We start from the raw sequence: 21625 nt of genomic DNA on the forward strand, positions 1-21625 counted from the left end.
TATATTTTATATGATATATTATTATTTTTTAGACAAAATTGCAGATTGCTATTATTCTAAAATGGTTTTTCAATCATGAACAATGAACGAGTTTTCAGCAATAGTATTAAAATCTTTTTAACCTGTTAGTTACTACTGTTTTTCTGTTATCATTTCAACTTGTCTATATTTTTAATTACAAACTTAAAGTTTGGTCACTTGGAATTGAAAAAAAAATTTAATTAAACAATTATTTTTGTTGCTTTATTCATACCTGTTCAATAGAATCAGGATCATGAAATCCCCAACCTTTTTTTCGATAAGCTACTCTTACATCTTCGCAAGTATTACAACACCTAAATAATATACAGTAATTTGAAGATTTAAGCAAATACACCTTTTATCCTTAAAGAGATCTCCAAAAAAAAAAAAAAAAGATATTTTAAACCTCAGTACAATTTTTGGATAACTTTTTTTTTAAATAATTTTAAAATCACATTTAACAATAAAATAAAAATTCAAAAACTATTTTATAAAATATTTCATGAAATATTTTTGATTATTTTGAATATTTTCAAGAATCATATCAAAAGTAAAAAAAATCAATAAAAATAGGCATGGTTAAAATAGACCATTCAATTGCAACTTTTAAAATAAAATTACTATCTTTACAATTTTTAAATCTAAACCCTAGAATTTATTTTGTAACTATAACTCTGCATGAAAAACATTTAAAAGTAAATAGACAAACATTGAAGTATTTACATTTTGTATATGAAATTAAATAAATTTTTTAGTACCAATAAAATAAAATTCAAAATAACTAACGGGTGATCTGTTGTTTCGGCACCATAACAACTTTCACATTTTGGTTTATCATCTAATGTTGAATTTAAAACCTTAAAAAAATCATTTCAAATAAAGGTAAAATCGTTTAGGTCTTATAAAATAGAAAACATCAAGTTTTTTAACCAAATAATTTTTTATAAATTTTCAAAAAATTTAAATACCTTTACAGCTTCTTCACTTTTATCACCAAGTTCTAAACATTTTAATAGGGATTTAAAAACCAAAATTTTAAAATTTTAATGCCATTAAATGTCATGAGCTTTTATTTATTGTTTACAAACAAAAGGCAGTGCAATTATTTCAACTGACTTATTAGCAAGTTATAAACCTAAAATTTGTTTTATTAAAAAAAATTTAATTTTGCCATTGAAACATTATTAATTTTTTTTCTTTGAATCAATGAGTTATTTACTTCAATGAATAATGTTCATTTTTTTTCTTCGAATCAATGAGTTATTGACTTCAATGAATAATGTTCATTTTAATTCATTAAGTTACTTTGAGTTTAAGTTTAAACCAAACAAATTAATTTATAACTTTTTAAAAAATTCAGAACTTTAGGACATTCCTTTAACTTATTGCTTAATAATATTTAATTATTATAAAAGTGAAAATAAGCAAACATTTAACTTTTTAAAAATATTTTAAAAATATGACATAAAGTTGTTTGATTATAATATTTCAAGACATCAGAAAGTAACAACTAAAGTATTACAAATAAATATTACACACTTCTATTTGTATTGAATCTAGTTGTACTGAATCTTGTTGAAGTTGTATCTCCATAGCAAAAAGTAACACAAAAAAAACCTTTTATCTCTTGAAATTACAACTTAAATCACACACCTTATATGACCAGGTATATAATATTTTGTTTTGACAACTTGACCATGGCTCCTTGCATGTCTTAAATTAGCACGTTTAAAAACTATAAACTGAGAAATAAAAATTAAAAAAAAAAAAAGCAAAACTAAACTTAAAAAAATAAAAATCTTAACAAATGATAAAATAAATAAAAAATAAACCAGAAAAAATTAAAGCATAAAACTAATATATGTTTTTATTTTAATTTAGAAGTGATTCATTACAAAAATTTAAAAAAAAATTGAAGTTTCAAAGATATTTAATCTAAGCTTAATTAATTCTAAACTTAATTATTTAAAAGCCTAAAATTTTGATATTTTTTAATGTCTTCAAAGCAAATAAAACATTAAAAAAAACTATCCGTTAGTACGATTCGAACCCTTATCTAATGCCGATATAACAGTCGCAACTCATAAATGACACAATTAATCAACCTAAGCCCAACAACAACATTGTGATATAGAAAAAATTATTCGATTTAAACGATTAATTGAAACGCTTTTAAATAAAACTAAGGTTGAACTAATATTGGGGCACTTCTAAATTAAAAAATTTATTAGCTTTATGCTTTAATTTTCTGTGCTTTTCTGATTATCCTATATTTATTTTATCATTCGTTAAGTTCATTCCTCTTTTCAGTTTACGGTTTGTTTATTTTTTAAATCAGTTTGGTTTTTTTAGCGCATTTTTTATAAACGCGTAAACTATCATTATATGCAAAAAACTGAGTTGGCTGAGTTTTGTATGTGTGGTCATATGGCGTGCAATTGCATGTGTCTCCTGAGAAGACTTACGCAATGAAAAAGCAAACACTATGTTTATAGATAACTTTTTAAACCAAGGCTCAATTTTAAATAAAACGTATTAAAAAAATTAAAGTCTAATCCTCAAACAAAACCTTAAAATAAAAAGAAAACTAATTTAGATTTAAAAAAGAAGAAAAAAAAAATTACCTTCTTTCTTTTCGACTGTATCAATTGGATTTCCTTTTTCATCATATCTTTTTTTAAAGATATTATGTTCTAAATCAGTCTATAAATAAGAATTAATTAAAACCAACATACTTCACTAAATTTTTAAATAAAAACAGTCATTAACAAAAAATAATTTGCTAATAATTTGCCAACCTGTTGTTCGCCAGATACATCCATTGCATCAATACTTAAATCTAAAGTAACGAAATATAATTATCTTATGGCATGTTGAAACTATTTAGATATTCAATTATTTTATAGTAAGCTCAGTGGCGGCCTTGGCTTTCTTGCTTTCTTTTTGCAAAAAATTTCCGGCTACCCTTGACAATTATATAAATTTCAGATTTGATTGGGATGCGATCACGCACTATACCTGACCAGGAATATAAAATTTTGTTGTAACAACTTAACCACAAACTATACCTGACCATGAACACTTTAGATGTTTTGAGAACATTTCAAAAAATCTCAAAAAAGTTCAACTTAACAGACAAGAGACAATTACAAAAAAAACTTTACTAAAAAATTACTATAATATATATTATAAATTAATATATAAGAGACATATTACATCCTAAGTAAATTATAATATTATTTTTTATTTCGCAAACTAAAAGCAAGTTTTAATAGCATCAAAATATTCATAAGCAAACTTTTTTGATTAAACTAAAATGTTAATAATAATTTATGAAGAGAAATCAGAACTGTTTCGCCATACCGCTGATAATGTTTAGTGAGTTGAATTTAAATCTAGCTAACGTCTGGTGCAGTGCTGGTTCACCCATAAGCAACTTAGTATATATGTACGCATGTGTTCTGTTTAAACCTCTGGCATGGTGTTCAGTTGCTTTGCGTTTATTTGATTAATAGTTTTATTAACTTTTATGATTAAGGTAAAGTTGTGAAACATTGACACATCTTTAGAAAATATATTTTTTCTCTAGATGTGACAAAACTATTTTGATGTGAAATATTTTTATGTGTTTATTTTTATAAACTTTTAGCGTGTATTTGTAATTCATTTTAATTTGAACTCACATGGAAAAATACAAGAACTTGAAAGTTCTCAAAACATCTGAGAAGCCATGGTCAAGTTGTGCAACAAAATATTCTAATCGTGGTCAGAAATAGAGTACCACTGCACGCCATTCCTGACAAAGCCTGAAATTTGCAGGTAAATTACACAGAAAATAAAAATAAATCAAACTCAAAACTAATACATTGTTAATAAATAAAAAAAACAAATAAAATTTCTAATTAACATACAACATAAAAACATTTTATTTACATAATATTTTTTCACAATTTATGAAATAGGAAAATAATTTTTTGAATTAATCTTTTGAGTCAATTTCTCATCAAAATCTTTGATTAGCGTTGAAAAATCAAGATTTTCAGCAATATCATTTTCAATTGATAGGATTCCTTAACTTGGAAGTTTATCCTGCGACATTGCTGACCGCAGATAGCTTTTGATTAATTTTATTTTTGAATAACTTCTTTCTCCACTTGCTACTGTGACAGTTTAACAAAATTTGCATTGCAATCCATGTATTTGGATACAAATCTTGCATTTTATTTTTTATTTTTTAAAAAAAATTTTAAAAACTAAATAATAAGCAAAACAATTCCTTAAGAAAAAGAAAATTACTTTAAAATTGATCTTTTAAAACGTTTAATAAAAGTTACGCAAAACGCTTTTACAAATAACTTCTATTGATTGCTTAATAAATGAACAAATTTATTTATTATTATTAATTTATTTATTATTTATTATTTATTTATTGAAAAGAAAAAATATTTTAAATTGGTAAAAACATTTTTTTCAAAAAGTTGCAAAAAAAAATTGTTTAAAAAAATAACATTGTCTTTTTAACATCATAATTTTTATTTATTTCATGATTAAAAATTACGATATTAAATTAGCAAGTCAACTTTAAAATAAAAAACTTTTAAATAAAAACAAAAAAAAAAAAAAAACTTTTAAACAATTCTTTGTAAGAATAGAAAAAAAAAAAAATAATAAAGCAATTAAATCATGTGAAGATTTAATTTAACTTATTCATAATTTAAAGTAACTTAAAAAATTAATCTTTTAAAAGACTTTTAGAACGATATGGAAAAATAGTTTTAAATGTTTAAATTTAATCATAAAAAATATAAACCTAATAAAAATTTTTTTAAATATAACATTTAATTTACACATAATGTGTTTATTTTTAAACGATCACTATATTTAATTTTTGTTTTGATTTTATTTAAAGCCTTTGCGTAAAATAAAAACTTCAATCAAAGATCAATGATTAAAAATTATTTGTAATGTAACAATTTTTTTAATTGCATTAAAATTGTTAAATGTTAAAATGTTCAATTTTTAAAACATCAAAACAGCCATTGTCAAATTTTAAGTCTATCTTGGTATATTACTTCATTGTTAACCTTTTGAACCCTTAAATCTATTAATTCATTTTTTTCCCTGTTATGATCTTTCATTGCAAGTGCTAAATGGTTTTGCATCACAGGATAAAATTTTGCAAGCAACTGTATTAGTCCTAAGAATTTGCTGTTTTGAGAAGTAAACAGTTTATCTGTCACCATATTGTTTCCAGCTAGGTAAAGAGTAATAATCGTCAATTGAAGAAGACCATTTAGCCATTGTAAACTCTTTTATTCTATGATTTTAAGCTCTTCATTATCTATAAATTTTCCTGTTCTTATTCTTTTATATGGAGACACTATTTTCATGAATTCTCAATGTTTCATTTAAATGTCTTCATTTATTAAACCCGTCACAGGCTAATTTTGACTTTATTAAAAGATATTAAAAATTATTATTAAAAAGTTGACAGCAAAATATGTCTTATAATACCATAATGTTTTTAGAATAAACCAAGCATGTATTGTAAAAGATTTCTCCATTTGAAAGCTATTGTAATAAACGCTGTCAAACATTGCTATCTTCAGGGTATTTGGCTTTAGTAATTTGAACAGGACCAAGTTTAATTAAATGGTCTACAATGTTGCTAGATCGAACAATTGGCCAATAACAAAAATCAATATTTTAGATATTTCCTGTAACATATCGTCTAATAAATCATAAGACTCTTTTAAAGTTACTGGTTTATTATTTGCTTCAATTTAAAATGAAGTACACAATTATTTTCAAGCATTGCCAAAGGTTCACAAATTTGGTGACATTGTCGTAAAGACAGTTAAAGTACATTTTGTCTAAATCATCACAACCTGCATCAAGTTTTTTACAAGCAACAATATAATGCTCTCATAAATTTTTTAACTTTTGATCTTAATAGGTCAAGTCTTAACAGATTTGGTAAAAAAAAACTGTTAACTTTTGAACTTCTTTTTAAAACAAATTTTTTTGATATTTTTTTAACTTTTTGATTAAAATAATCCCAAGGGGAAATAGTGTACGGAGGACGCTACAAAGAACAATAGAAAATTTATTGATAATGATATTACAAAATGTGAAATAACAAAAATTTTTGCCCCAATTTACCTTGCCCAATACTATAGAAGTATCAATTTTTAAAATTTATGATAAAAAATTTTAAAGAAAATTTATTCTTTTTAAACAGCTCTTTTAAATTAATACCTACTTTGCCAACTACAATTTGTTCCTATATTTATCATAATTCTTTGAATAACATTAAAAAAATATATTAAACACAGATATCTTATGTACCTGTTACTTAAGAAAACTTACATGCACAACCAATATTTGGAAAATAGACATCTATATTAATTCTTAGTTTTTGATGCCGCGTTGTGTCAACAAAGAGTTCAGGATGAACCTAATAAATAAAAAAACACAAGATTTGTCAACTTTAAAATTATTCAACAATATAAAAATTTTAAAATAAAGGTAAAATTTTAAAACTCACCTCAGTTGTAAGGTAGTAGTTAAATTCAGATAAAAATAAAGCAAACATGATAATAGAGCTGATTCCAGTTACTATAATTAAATACAGAATGTACATAGAAACATAACATTTTTGTTAACTTTAACTGACTTTCTAAAAGATAAGTGTAAACTATAAAAATATTAAATCAAAACCTAACATGATACTTGAGAAATAAATATTATAATAGTGGGTCATTTTCCTCTCATTTCTAAGGGTTCAAAACTTTTAATTGAATTGTTTACACAACTCAATTTTTTTTAAACAGTAATTTAAAAAACTAAATTCTGACTTTTAATGTTTTAATTGTGGAGTAGAGTTGTTATTTGTGAGTTTAAGAAAAATTTTGTGATTTTAAGGACTTATTTTTTTGTTTTTTTTTTGGTAGATTTTCTCAACTACAGAGGTAAAAATTAAAAAAATACAATTATTAAGGAGCTGTTTAATTAAAAGCAAACTATTTAGTAAAAAAAAGTGAAAAAAATATTTAATTAATCTCGCTTGATATTCAGTCAATTTAAAAAAGTAAAAGTTTTTTCAATTTAATATAAAATACAACGACTTCTTTTTTTCGAAAAAATTGCCAAATGCATCATTAACAATGTTTAACCTTTTGTTTTGCAAAGTTTAAATGAAAATTTATTTTACATATGACAACCAAAAGGTTAAAGTATCAATGATACTTTAGCATTTTGAATCTAAATGCTAAATGCTAAATAGTGGGCTATAGCCCATGCCTGCTTCCACACCCATTTAAATCAGTTTAAACTAGCAATATAAAGCCCACATAAAATATAAATTTTTTAATAAAAAAATGTTAAATACGTTGATGTTTTTTATTTAGATATTCTTTAAAAACTGCTTACACAATGTAATTTCAACATGGATGGCAAACTTCAAAGTTAAAACTGTTGTTTTTCCTCAAATAAAAAAAAAAACTTAATTTAGCATGTGCTAAAAAAAAATTACTTGATGGCAAATATTTATTTTAATATAATATTAAGTTAATTTACATTTAGATCTGTAAGTTTGTATGGCTGATAAGTTAATGCAAGCGATTTTTCATTGGAGGCCTGTGATTGAATTGCAGCTAAGACATAATTTTATTTTTATTTTTAAAAAAATTTGTTTTAAATGAACAAATCAAATAAAAAGTAAACTTTACTTACGGCAAGCATTTTTTTAAGGCACTCCTCTTTAGTAAATTCATAAAATACAAGTCTTATGCAAGATGAAAACAAAGCCTAAAAAAGGGGTTGCCTGAAATACATGTTGGCCTTACACATGTAATGCGGATGAAAGTCTTTGTACACAGAGTCAGTGTATAAGAGGAGGAATGTGTGTTCATTGAGGGACACTATCCCTGCCCTCTTCTATACCATACCTCTTTTTGTGCTGATTAACTATGCTCTTTAGTCAGAAAATTAATTTTTTATTGATTAGCTGGCAAATTATGAACAAAAATTAGACGTGGTTTTCTCTTTTTTTTGAAAAAAAGTTGTTATATATTCAAAAACATTTAGTTATTAACAAGTACTTTTGTTTGCTATTTGAAGACCCTCCTCCCCACTATGAGTGTACATAACTTATGGATGGCCGCTAAAACATTTTTAAAGTTCTATAAATATTTTATTATATGCATATTTTTTTCAAAACTTGTTTTATATATATATATATATATATATATATATATATATATATATATATATATATATATATATATATATATATATATATATATAGATCTATAGTTTGTTGTCTTTGGGAAGAGCGGAAGGAAAAAAGTGATTCTTACGCCAACACATACGTCACTTTTAATTACTTTTGACTTTCGTCCAACATTTGCCTGTTGGACGAAAGTAAAAACCATTAATTTAATTATAAATAAAGCGTTTTTTTAAAAAACCACAAAAACGCAAATTTAATTGACCAGAATGTTTTAAAAACATTCTGAATGTTTTTAACAATATAAACAATGTTTTTATTTTAATTTTTTTTAATAAAATGTTTTTATTTTTATTTTTTTTAATAAAATGTTTTTATTTTTATTTTTTTTACTGTAAATCATGCGCGGAGTGTTGCTACATCGACTATCTTATAGCCTGACTCGCAAGGGAGTGCTGCTACATCGACTGACAAATAGCCTGACTCGCAAGGGAGTGCTCTTACATCGACTGACAAATAGCCTGACCCGCAAGGGAGTGCTGCTACATCTACTATCTTTTAGCCTGACCCGCAAGGGAGTGTTGCTACATCGACTGAGGGTTTGGTTGGGGCAGGCAGTCTATCAATTAATAAAAAAAAATAATTCCGGTCTTGCATTTTAATTTTTACTTTTTGTCAACAAAATATGGAAAAAACGTTCGGACAACAACTACGGGTTGTATATATATATATATACATATATATATATATATATATATATATATATATATATATATATATATATATATATATATATATATATATATATATATATATATATATATATATATATATACAGGGCTCGAAATAAGCGCCCTACATCAGACAATAACCGGCACTTGTCTGGTAAAAAATGACATCTATCTGTCATTTTGTTCGACATATATTTTATGTGCATTTATTTTCTAATCATTTGTTCCAAAAATATTAATAAATTCAGTATTATATATAAACTTTATTTTTTGAACTTTTTATTTTCTATACAAAAAAAAATTTATATTGAATACACAGCTACGCTAACAAAATATGTCATTTTTTTTAGTTAATTCATTTTTTAAAAGACGCCAAAGCATTACATTTTTTTAAATTATATAGCCCGGTTTTTATCATTCATATAAAAACGTTGCAATTAGTTATTAAAAGTTATTTAAACTATAAGGTTATATTATTTAACTTAGTTAAATTAATATAACCTTATAGTTTAAACATATTAATTTAGTTATTTAAACTATAAAGTTATATTAATTTAACTTTATAGTTTAGTATTTTTTTTTTGTCCGATGGTTTTTATAAATTTCAAACAAATATTTTAGTTTTTAAAAACCCTTTTAAATTTATTTCATAAAAATTTTAATATAATAGTTATTTTAATGCTAATAGAAACCAGTACTTTTTATTACACTATTAAATTTGAGTAGTTACATAATGTTTGTTTTTGCGCTAAAAATTTTTGCTATTAAATGTGTTTATAAAAGTAATCATATATATATTTAATAATTTACAAACCATTTCGCATAATATAGTAATTTTTAGAAAACGTAATATAAATCCATTTTCCTTTTCAAATTTTAGTTTTTTGAGCTTATATTTTTCTTTTTCTTTAAGATTTTCTTTTTGATAGATAACACCATGTAACAACATTTTTGTTTATGTTAATTTTTTAATGTTTCTTACATAATTTTTGTATGCTGATTTCAGTGGTACCATTGGTTTTTCTCTATCATCAAGATTTCCTGAGAAAAAGCATAAAGTATATTTCGGAGTTTTCGTATATGTGTAATGCAATTAAAACATTATATATATATGCTGATTTTAACTATATTCGTGTGTTTATTTTCAGTTTAACTAATTACAACTGTTACATGAAGTGGTGAATATGTCTAGTAGATCCTGCAAGCTTTGTCCTGACTCATTCTGTTATGTTTGTGGTTACTATATTAGTCCAACACAAGCTAAACATAAGATTGTCAGTGGTACAAAATTCTTTACTGCATATCATGCTTATTTTGGCATGGCTATGGGAGATCAGGACAAATCGTGGGCACCACACTACAGTTGTGGTAGCTGCAGATCAACTCTGGAAGGATGGCTGCGTGGAATCCGAAAGTCAATGCCCTTTGCGATTCCGAGAATATGGAGAGAACCGACGAACCATCATGATGACTGCTTTTTCTGCATTGTTGACATTTCAAAGTATAAAAAACCGAAAGATAGGCTGACTCTAGTTTATCCAAGTACACCATCTTCTATTGGACCAGTTCCACACAGTGATGAATTGCCTGTTCCTACTCCACCTCAATCCGAAGAAGCAGCTGCATATCATTCTGAAGTAGACTCACCGGATGAACTCAATGATGACTGTGATTTCAGGGAACCGAATGATTCACCTCATTTCCCTATCCAACAAGAACTTGATGACTTAGTACGAGATTTAGGTCTCACTAAATCAAATGCAGAACTTCTGACATCACGTTTGAAAGAATGGAATTTATTAGATCCAAGCTGCAGAACCTCGAAATACCGAAAAAGACATGAAACATTCGCATACTTTTATGTAGTATCAGAATCACTGTGCTATTGTCATGACGTTCGTGGTCTTTTCAATGACATTGGCATTGTTCACAATCCTGAAGAGTGGAGATTATTCATTGACAGCTCAACAAGAAGTCTAAAGGCAGTTTTGCTCCATAACGGAAACCGATTTCCTTCGATTCCAGTAGCTCATTCCGTTCATCTAAAGGAAGACTATAAGAACGTGAAGTTGTTGCTTGAGAAAATCAACTACGACAGTTACAAGTGGGATGTATGTGGAGACTTTAAGATGCTAGCATTTCTTCTCGGTCTGCAAGGAGGATACACAAAGTACTCGTGTTTTCTTTGTTTATGGGATAGCAGGGCTGCAAACCAGCACTTCACAAGACGTGAGTGGCCAGTGAGAGAACATTTACAGCCTGGTTTGCACAATGTTATTAATCAATCTCTGATACCTGTTGAAAAGATCTTACTACCACCCCTTCACATTAAACTTGGTCTTATCAAACAATTTGTCAAAGCATTAAACCCAGATAGTGCAGCATTCCAGCATATTCGGCAGATGTTTCCAAAGGTGTCAGATGCAAAAATTTCAGCAGGTATATTCGTTGGTCCACAGATTAAAGTTATGTTGGCATGTAAGGAGCTTGAGGACAAAATGTCTGCTGTTGAAAAAGAAGCATGGACTGCATTTAGACATGTTGTTCATAGCTTTTTAGGCAACAATAAGAGTGATAACTACAAAGAGATAGTGGAAAACTTAATTGTACGGTACGCAGATATGAAATGCAGAATGTCAATAAAGCTGCATTACCTGCATTCACACTTGGAATTTTTCAGACCAAATTTGGGTGATGTGAGTGAAGAGCACGGGGAACGTTTCCATCAGGATATTCTTGCAATGGAGAAAAGATACCAGGGCAGATGGGATGCAGCTATGATGGGTGACTACATCTGGTGTTTGATACGCGATGACGAGAAACTTCATAAAAGAAAACCTCGTTCTACTGTTCACTTTTAGTGTTTTTTGAGATTGTGAGAGACTGTTACAATACAATATAATGTAACATTATGTAATATATGTAAGAAACATGATGTAACATGAAGTTTTGTAACATAACATAACACTTTTGAATTAGTAAATGTTTTATATTGACTAAAGTAGAATCTAATGCAAAACGATTTATATTAATTATATGTTTAATTGATTTTTTTTTTTTTTACGACCAAACGATTGATGCAATAAAAAATCCAATGTCATATTCAGACTCAGCATACTCAAATTAATTAAGAAACATCAAAAAACTTTGATAAACAGAAATTTTTTTTTTTTTTTGTTACATTGTGTAATTTATATTACAAATTTTCTTATTATTTTCAGCGCATTTTGAAACGCCTAAAGTTGTCAAAACAAAGTGCGTGGTCAAGTTGTAAAAACAAAATATTTTAAGTGAGTTCATTAATGGTGTTTGATCACACTTCTTTAATTTTTATCAGACATGTTCGGAAAACTTGAGATTTACCGGACAAATTGTCCAGTAGAAAAAAGTTTGCTATTTTGAGCCCTGTATATATATATATATATATATATATATATATATATATATATATATATATATACACACACACACACACACATATATATATATATATATATATATATGTATATATATATATATATATATATATATACATATATATATATATATATAATATATATATAATATATAGATATATATATATATTATATATATATATATATATATATATATATATATATATATATATATATATATATATATATATATATATATATATATCTTATACTGCTGATTGATGTCATAATGAAATAGCCTGCTGTCAGGGTCTTCAGTACATATATCAACTGACAAAAAGCCTGACTCAATAATAAGCTAAACCAAAACTTCTCTAATGATATATTTCTCCAAACTTATTTATAAAGATGCCCTTTAAAACAGGTGGTTTTTAAAATTTTGAGTTAAAACTCAACCCCCAAAAAAAGAATCCAAAAAAATGTAATAGAATTAGAAACAAAATTAGGTTCAACCCATCAAATAGCAAAAATGTTTCCAGTAATAAAAAGTGTTTTTAAATTGGTGGATAAACACCGCAGACAAAAAAAATTTCAAACCAAAATACAATTATAATATATAATACTTTGTATTGTATTATATATTATAATTGTAAAAGAATTATAAAAAGCCACAATAATGCTGTTATAAAAAAAAGAAAATCTAAATGAAAAAATAACAAAACTGTAATTTCAACTGACCAATAAACAATTGTTCAATAAACGGAAAAATATTTATCAAAAAACGCAGTATGGAAATGTGTTGTTTCGCCTAAAAATGTGCTTGATAGACGATATTGTCTTAACAATATTGTTTATCAGGTACTTAAAAAAAATTGGTTAAAACATCTTCAAAACAACACCTGTTTTAAGGATGTTTTAATAATATTTAAAAAAAATCTATATTATGCCTACAAGAGGAAATATGAAATAATTACATGTGCAAAAAATTCAAAATATAATTCAAAATCATTATTTAGCACATTTTTTTTATGATTTAAAAGCCATGGTCACATCATCCAACAAATTATTATTAAAATGGTCATATAATGGCATGCAACCGCATGTCTTCCTGACCAAGACTAAAGCGTATATATAATTATTTTCTAATAAATTATTTCTTATTACAAAACTACTCACTTAATGCTCCACCATATGTTTTTACTCTAAAATCTTCTAGTGTTTTAGGGTATGCATCAAATTGTTTTAAGCGTGTTGAAATATCCATTCGTGCTGTGATGTACCCAGTGCTTACTTTTTCATTGAAAAAAAAATTAATTATGCTTCATATAAACGAGGTAAAATTTACTTCTACAAACCAAGATATTACCTATTTGTTATTTAAAGATTTAAAAGATAAACGAAAAAAAAGGGTTGTCTTTTTACAAAAATAAATAACAATAAATTTTCTTTTCCAAAAAAAATAATAATAAAAGCACAGATTTTCAGCATTTTTGAATTTAATTTTTTTTTTGTATATATACAAAAAAATTAATTCAAAAAAGAGGTTAAAAAAAAATTTATAATACTTTATATATTATAAATTTATGCATACCTTTACTACTTAATAAATACCATTTCCAGACAACATTTCCATCACAAAAAGTATATGATGGAAATGTTATCTGAACCACAAGCTGTAGAAGAGTTTAATTTAGAGTTAACTTAAGCATCAGAAGCCGGAGTGATTTAGATGTCTAACAACAGGTTAACCTATTTAACTGGAATGACAGGAAGAATCTGGCCATTAGATTAGAGTCGAATTAGTGGAAAAGATATTTGCAAAAAATTCTGCCTCATTCTGGGGAGAAGTAATAAGATCAGACCCATGAATTAGTGATTAAATGTTAGACTTTACTTAGTCTGAGATAAAATACAAGATTTAGTAAACTGAGAATAACTGAGCTTAACATTGGACAGGACCTTTTTACATTGACTTCTTGCAAAAATAAAAAAACATTTTTCCTTAAGAGAGATGTTCTTGTAAAAAAGATGAAAAAAATTATTACGATTTGATAAAGCAACTGCTTTCTTTTTATTTAGATGCCAATACAATATCCTTATATAATTATATAAACTTTAGTATTTATATGGTGTAGCATTTGCCAAAGAGAAGATGATGATCAGATATATGCGTGGTATGACTTTAACAAGATAAAAAAAGAGTCAAAAAAAGAATCACGTATTTTAGTGCTTAGTGACACAGAGATTAGAAAAAATGTTGTATTGAACAACGTTTGTCAGAGAAGATTTAAGTGATTTGGATATCACGATGTAGAGAGGTGGCAGCTTTAAGAGAAAATAGTAGTGGTAAAAGTAAGAAAACTTCAAGAGAGTGTGTTACATATGGTATGAATGAGCTTAATTTAAGGAAAGAAGATGCTCGAGATGTTTATATTATAGAAATAGGAAAAAGGAAGGCTAAAGCTTGATGATGATGATAATAATGATGATGATGATGATGATGATGATGATGATGATGATGATGATGATGATGATGATGATGATGATGATGATGATGATGATGATGATGATGATGATGATGATGATGAATGTGATGATGATAATAATGATTTTTCCAGTCAAATTGCAACCTTGGTCACTAACTAGACCCAATATGACATATTTTAAAAGAATTTTGTTCATAATATTAAAGAATCATTTGATTCTTTGCAATCAAGGAGCTAAGGAGGAAGTTTTAGATATTGTTTGACTTTTTTTTTCACTTTTGTGCAATACACATGAAATCACTAGTTTCAACTTTCAATATATATTTTTTTAAATCACCCTAATGTGCATCTATGCACATTAGGGTGCACATTATTATTATGGGTGCATTTACACAACCTTCCCTGATTGCAAAGGATCGGACGAGTCTTTAATATTATCAACAAAAACAGTTCTTGAAAAGTATGTCATCTTTGGTCTCAAAAGAAGCAAAATTATATAAAAATTTGAAAAATAATCATTATTTTATATAAATTATTATTATATAAAAATTAATTAAAATATTTTATAACTTTTTTTTCAGAGATGATTTTACAAAACACGATATTATTTAAAATTCAATTTCACTTATTTTGAGAGCCAACATGTCATACATTTAAAGAACCTTTTTTTTTTTGATACTTAAAACCTGTCAATGAATGTACTTTAAGATAGTAAAAAAACATTTTATTAACTAATTGGCCTCACATTTGGAGTAGGTTCTGCAAATATTTTTGGGTATTTTGGTTCCCGGGCTCTATTCACCACAAATTTTACCACACTTTCTCATTTGTGGATGGGTGTTTTGTAGAGTTTTTGCTTTATCTTATTGAGTGACTGTGTTCAACGAACATATTTTTGGATTAGGAACTAAGGAGGTAAGAGATTAGGAACTAAGGAGAAAGAGTATCTAGTGATTTTGGCGAAGACAATTAAAGTATTTGGGTGTCAATCATGGTTTACTTAGACAAAATTCAAGAGTTTTGTTTCTACAAAGAAACTATTTATGAATAATATCAAAGTATGCATTAATCAATTTTGTTATAATGTGAAGATGCAATTACCAAGTTATAATGCAAAGATGAAACTAAGTGTATGTGCATTAACTGATAGATGTATTAGGCATGTATTAGGCTGTTTTAAAAAGTGATGAATATTATTCATTAATATTCATTTTCTTGGTCTATTTTTATATTTTAAACTGGAGCTTATTTTGACCATAAGTATTGAATAAAAATTTAATTAACATAGAATTATTTATTTCAATCCTTAATAAGAAAAAGGCAATTAAAGTTCAGTGGCCAACCTGCTTTTAACATATAACTAACTTTTACTTTTCTTATATAAAATATAAAAAAGAAAGTCTTAAATAAAAATACCTGTAAAAATATTTTTTAACAATAAACAACTTTAAATTTAATAAATTTAAACAAACTAATTTTAAACCAAGACAAATAAGTTAGACAACAAAAATTAAATCTAATAATTATTCAATAAGTTAAAGTAATGTAGCTAAACATTAATCCATAGGTATGAAACTTTTGGTATGTGTAATAATGCCAAAATGTAGAATGAATCGGTGTAAAAAAATCACATAAACGCAGTGCGTATAAATATTTTGATTTTTAACGTTTTCATTTTGTTTCCGTGGCGACCATCACATTAACGGCGACGATTAAAGCAGGTCAACAAAAAAACTTTTTTTCTGGTGCCGAGCAAACATTAATTTTTTTGTATAGCATTTCTCTTTTCTTCTTCTTTTTCTTCTTCTTCTTCTTCTTCTTCTTCTTCTTCTTCTTCTTCTTCTTCTTCTTCTTCTTCTTCCTCTTCTTCTTCTTCTTCTTCTTCTTCTTCTTTTTCTTCTTCTTCTTCTTCTTCTTCTTCTTTTTCTTCTTCTTCTTCTTCTTCTTCTTCTTCTTTTTCTTCTTCTTCTTCTTCTTCTTCTTCTTTTTCTTCTTCTTCTTCTTCTCTTTCTTCTTCTTCTTTTTCTTCTTCTTCTTCTTCTTCTCTTTCTTCTTCTTCTTCTTCTTTTTCTTCTTCTTCTTCTTTTTCTTCTTCTTCATCTTTTTCTTCTTCTTCTTCTTCTTCTTCTTCTTCTTCTTCTTCTTCTTCTTCTTCTTCTTCTTATTATTATTATTATTATTATTATTATTATTATTATTATTATTATTATTATTATTGCTATTATTATTTGTATTATTTGTATTATTATTGCGTTTTTTGTTGTTGTTATTGTTGTTATTTTTACCTTCAAATTATAAAACTAGTTTACTTTTGTATGATTAACAATTTTCTTACGTAAAGATAATTGTTATTAATATTATGCGTCGTGAATAATATTATTGTTATTAATATTATTCACGACGCACAGTGGGGCAGAAATGCTTCAAAACTGTACATTTGACGAAAATGAAAAAAGGCGTTATTAAACATTTTTTGGTGGTAATGTATAAAAGATTCTCTGGTCCACCTTTTCCACATGTTTTTTTTTAGGGCAGGACCTTTAACCCTGTAGAACTAGCTCAATTCTTATGTTTAAAAAATAACTAGCTTGCGCGAATTATTAGTACAACTTTGTTTTTATATATAATCTGAAGTTTGCGAAAAGTCCCAAATTTTTCACGGGTTCTTCAATTTTAGGTTTGACGCTATCTTTTGTTAATGAAAAAATAATTTTGAAGTGCTTAAAATATACATTAATTGGTTTTTAAAAAAAAGCGCATTTTATCTTTATTTAATTTTTTCAAACAATGCGCTTTTTTTTATGTCTTCAATTAGATACAGTTTCAAAACTTTTTTTATGAAATTTCTGATGATTAGAGATTCTAAAATTTTTTTTGTTGTTGTTGCACTTATTGAGCCCTTTTGTGTGAAAATGTGGAAATGTGTCAATTACATCAGTAGAAACCACGTAACAAAACCAGATGAACTAATGACGTTCTTTTTTTTTTTTTTTTTGTAAGATTTGTTTTGACCAAACTTAAACAAATAAAACTAATAGAGTAAGTTTTTTTGAGTGACTCTTTACATTAAATTTGAATTACTGTAATTTATTTCAGTGAATCGATCAAAGTAATTTTTAATATTATTTATTTATTTAAGATTGTGACTTTTTTTTCTTTTATCTATCATCATTTACCGGTTTTTTTAAAAACTTTACACGAAATTACTCGATAATACATTAAAAACGTCTAACAATTGTAAATAAATGTTTAAAGATCTATGGAGTAATTTTTCCTAAGTCTAACAAGTGCCCTTCAAATAATTATTTAACTTAAAAATCCATAACAAAAAAAAAATTAATTTTGTCCAGTTTTAAAGCTATGCTGCACCACAATACGACGTTATAATTATCTCCATTTTTTTTTTTTTTTTAAATTGAGTTATTGATTGTGTTATTTACCTCAGAAACAAGTATTTTTCTGTATAAAATTTACAAATGCTCATCGTAAACTATCAGAATTTGGTTAAGTGTCACTCATATAGTTACAAACAAGTCAATAGAGTGACTAAAAAAAAAATTCTTAATAACAACAAAAAAGTAAAAAAAAGAAAAGCAAAAGAAATATAAATCCGAGAGGGAAAAAAAAAAAGATTGTCAAACAGATAATAATGATATTAGTAATAATTGTGATTATAGTAATAATACAAAATAATAACAATAATAATAACAGTATCAGTAACATCAAGAATAATTATAACACAATATAAATTGTATGTACATATCATAGATAATAAATAAATATAATAATAACATAAAATGTAGTAATAATAACACAATAATAAATAAATATAATCTAAATAAAAAATAAATAAAGCAAAAATCAAACAACTTGTACGTAAAAGAAGTTATATACTAAAGACAACTTTAGTACAGAGAGAAATTCTAAAGAAAATAAAACTCCAACAAAATAAAATACACTCCAACAATGTATTTTTGAATTGAATTTTGTTTAGCAGTAAATAATTTGCAACAAGGGGATATTTTTTTTAGACTTTTTTATTAATGCAGGAATACACTGGTTCCATTGGGAAATATATTGTTGTTTTATTAATTTTATTTAACTTACCATATTTAAGGTGGTATACCCCCTTCAAAATTATCTTGGAAGTGAAATCTTATAGTCAAAATTAAAATTAAGCCTATGAAAGATCTTATTAAACGAAATCGATTTATAAAATTACAGGTGGTTATGTTGTCATGACAATCACCTAAAATGGCGGATATAGGAAAATATGCACGTCGCACTGTCAAAAATATCTCAGATTCTAATAGAGTATTCAAAGTAAAACTTTGCCCAATGATAAAAAAACAGTTTGATCTATGCAATCTGCCAAAAGTTTTTAAATCTGACTATTAGTTTCCATGTAGCACTACACGGATTATGAAGATTTTCAAACAAGCCAATTTTTAGTGCTGAAACAGCAATATCTCAAACTCTGAAATGTCTTATAATTAAATTTTGGCAGATTGCATACATCATATAAAAACACATCATTGCTGAAAATTTGATTAAAAACTGATAACTAGAAAATGAAATAACTGTGACAGAGATTGAAAAATAGAAGTTAGCAAAAAAACACTTTAAAAATTAAAAAAGAGAAAAAAATGCAATAAAATATTTTTAAAATAAACAATGTCTGTAAATTTTAAAGCAAAATGTTTAAAAGCTACCAGCAGCATAAAGAGTTCCTTGTTTTTGCTTTTCCTTAACATTTTTGTTCTTTTTATTGCCCCTGATTGTTTTTCTACGCAACTTAACATTGGATTTATTTTTGTATGACGATTAATACAAGCCTATTTTATTTCTCTATTGCAGCCATCTATCATAAATGTTCCTGAAATCATATTGAGTTTTTCATAAGTCATCAATGATGCTTTTTTTCCAATATTAAAGTTTGCAATAGCATCATATGTTGCAAATTTCAAATGTAACAATGAACAGAATTTAGTTTTCGGTACTCGTTCCCATATCATCATGTTAAGACTCTCATTTTGGTTCTGAGTTTTTCCATGCATACATTTTGCAAGTAATTCATTAGAGCTAAGTTCTTTATAAATTGGCTTTAGTAACTCAATAATATCACGTGGCAAACCAGGGCCAGGTTTATAGAGAGAAGGTTGATTGGGATGTTTTCGATCAATATTGTGCTGGCACTAACTTTTTTCACCGTTTGGACAATAGGTGTAATAATTATTTTCTTTTGAGGAAGCAACATGAAACAATGAAGCAAGTATAGCACTGCGCATTTCATGAACAGACTGATTTTTGGTTCATACTGCAATTCCATAATAGTTTTGCAATGTGTCAATTGTTGCATCAGTAAGTCTTCCTTTACCACCTAGACACATTTCCTTTTTCAACTTTCTTAATCGTGTGCCAACTCTTTTTTGCACATGACCAACGCATTCTAATTTTGAAACTATTGTATCACCATACACTCTTTCAACAGATGAAAATGCCTTACTATCTCCGTCACCACAAAATTCAGTACAGCGAAGTTTATATTTTTCAATAGATCGTTCAAAAATTGATTTTGCTCCAGCGACCTCCATACCAGTGGATGGGCCAGTATAGTTGAGGTTACAAAAATGAGTATTTTTTAGCATTTTATATGCATCAGGGTCTGTATCTTTTTTCTTTATAATCAAAAAACATTGTTTGCAATATTTGGATAATACTTCACAATCCAAAACATTTCCTGTTTTCTCATTGATATTGCAGTATAAACACCGTTGTATGAGGAAAAACCTCGACGTTGCCAAGTACCATCACAAGAAACACTGGTATTTATTAAATTGAATTCATCAGTAGTATGTTGGGATGCTTTTATAATTTCAAGTGCAGCATCAGACATGGTTTCTCCTGCAATTGCTTCAACTTCAATAGCAATGTTTCGAACAATTTTAATGTAAGTGTTTTTAGTCATTGGCGGTGGAAGATCCATAAAATAACAGAATCTTTTAAGGCCAGTATGGCCTTGTCCACATGAAAGCATTGCATAAATTGACCTTTGGTTAATATCAAAGGCTCTACAACTTTCAGAACCACACTTCTTGGATGTAAAAAATTCATGATTGAATCCACATTTACAAAATATAATCAATGAGCTGGAAAGTCCAAATTTGTTTTTTGCATTTTCAGCTAAATTAAGTCGACAAGTTTTACATTCTGGACAACATAATAACTGAACAACAATGGCTAATAAAGTGCTATCAATTATTCTGTATCCACATATATTTTTTTTATTTGAACTTGCAGAAGTATTAATAGGGTTTACCTTCGAATTAGATACAATTATTGAGCTCTGTGAATCTGTTAGTAGAAGATTAGTATTTGCTGAATTTGTTTTATTTAAAGTATACTGATTTCCATGAAATCTTTTTTTCTTATTGTATTGAGTAGCAAATTTCACACGTTCTCTACCCATTAGAAGTATAAGGTTTAAACTATATAAACATAAACAGATACCTAGATATATAACTTTAAGATGGCAATTCGTTTTAAAGAAACTTCTGAAAGAAATTTATGAGAAATCCAGTTATTGCTTTTAATCTTACAGATGTTTTGATTAATGGAAAATAGAAATAAATTATAAACTCATTTCAACAAGCTTTTTCTCAGTATCAAAAGTTATATTTGGGGAGAATTTCTTGGCCAAGTAAAAATTTAACCGTTGCTATAGAGGTTGTCAAGGGCGCTTTAAAAAGTAAGGTTCAGTAA

The 21625-nt window shown here is 26.5% G+C and overlaps 1 protein-coding gene across 4 annotated transcripts in view; it reads right to left on the reverse strand.

Moving 5' to 3' along the window:
• Positions 1–13763, reverse strand: part of LOC100215902 (endoplasmic reticulum-Golgi intermediate compartment protein 3) — a 45399-nt gene extending 31636 nt beyond the window's left edge. For 3 of the 4 annotated variants that reach the window (XM_065796077.1, XM_065796078.1, XM_065796076.1), the window contains exons 1-8: positions 13554–13762; positions 6569–6639; positions 6391–6478; positions 2820–2860; positions 2646–2724; positions 990–1021; positions 808–878; positions 254–335 (exon numbers count right to left, since the gene is read on the reverse strand). In XM_065796077.1, the coding sequence (XP_065652149.1) occupies positions 254–335; positions 808–878; positions 990–1021; positions 2646–2724; positions 2820–2860; positions 6391–6478; positions 6569–6639; positions 13554–13641 (552 nt within the window). In that variant the 5' untranslated portion in view covers positions 13642–13762. Of the gene's footprint in view, positions 1–253; positions 336–807; positions 879–989; positions 1022–2645; positions 2725–2819; positions 2861–6390; positions 6479–6568; positions 6640–13553 lie in introns of all 4 variants that reach the window. The other variant, XM_065796079.1, reaches the window with a different exon arrangement.
• Between the last annotated feature and the right edge of the window lie 7862 nt (positions 13764–21625).

Source organism: Hydra vulgaris, chromosome 04, assembly GCF_038396675.1.
Source record: "Hydra vulgaris chromosome 04, alternate assembly HydraT2T_AEP".
Taxonomy (NCBI): Eukaryota; Metazoa; Cnidaria; class Hydrozoa; order Anthoathecata; family Hydridae; genus Hydra; species Hydra vulgaris.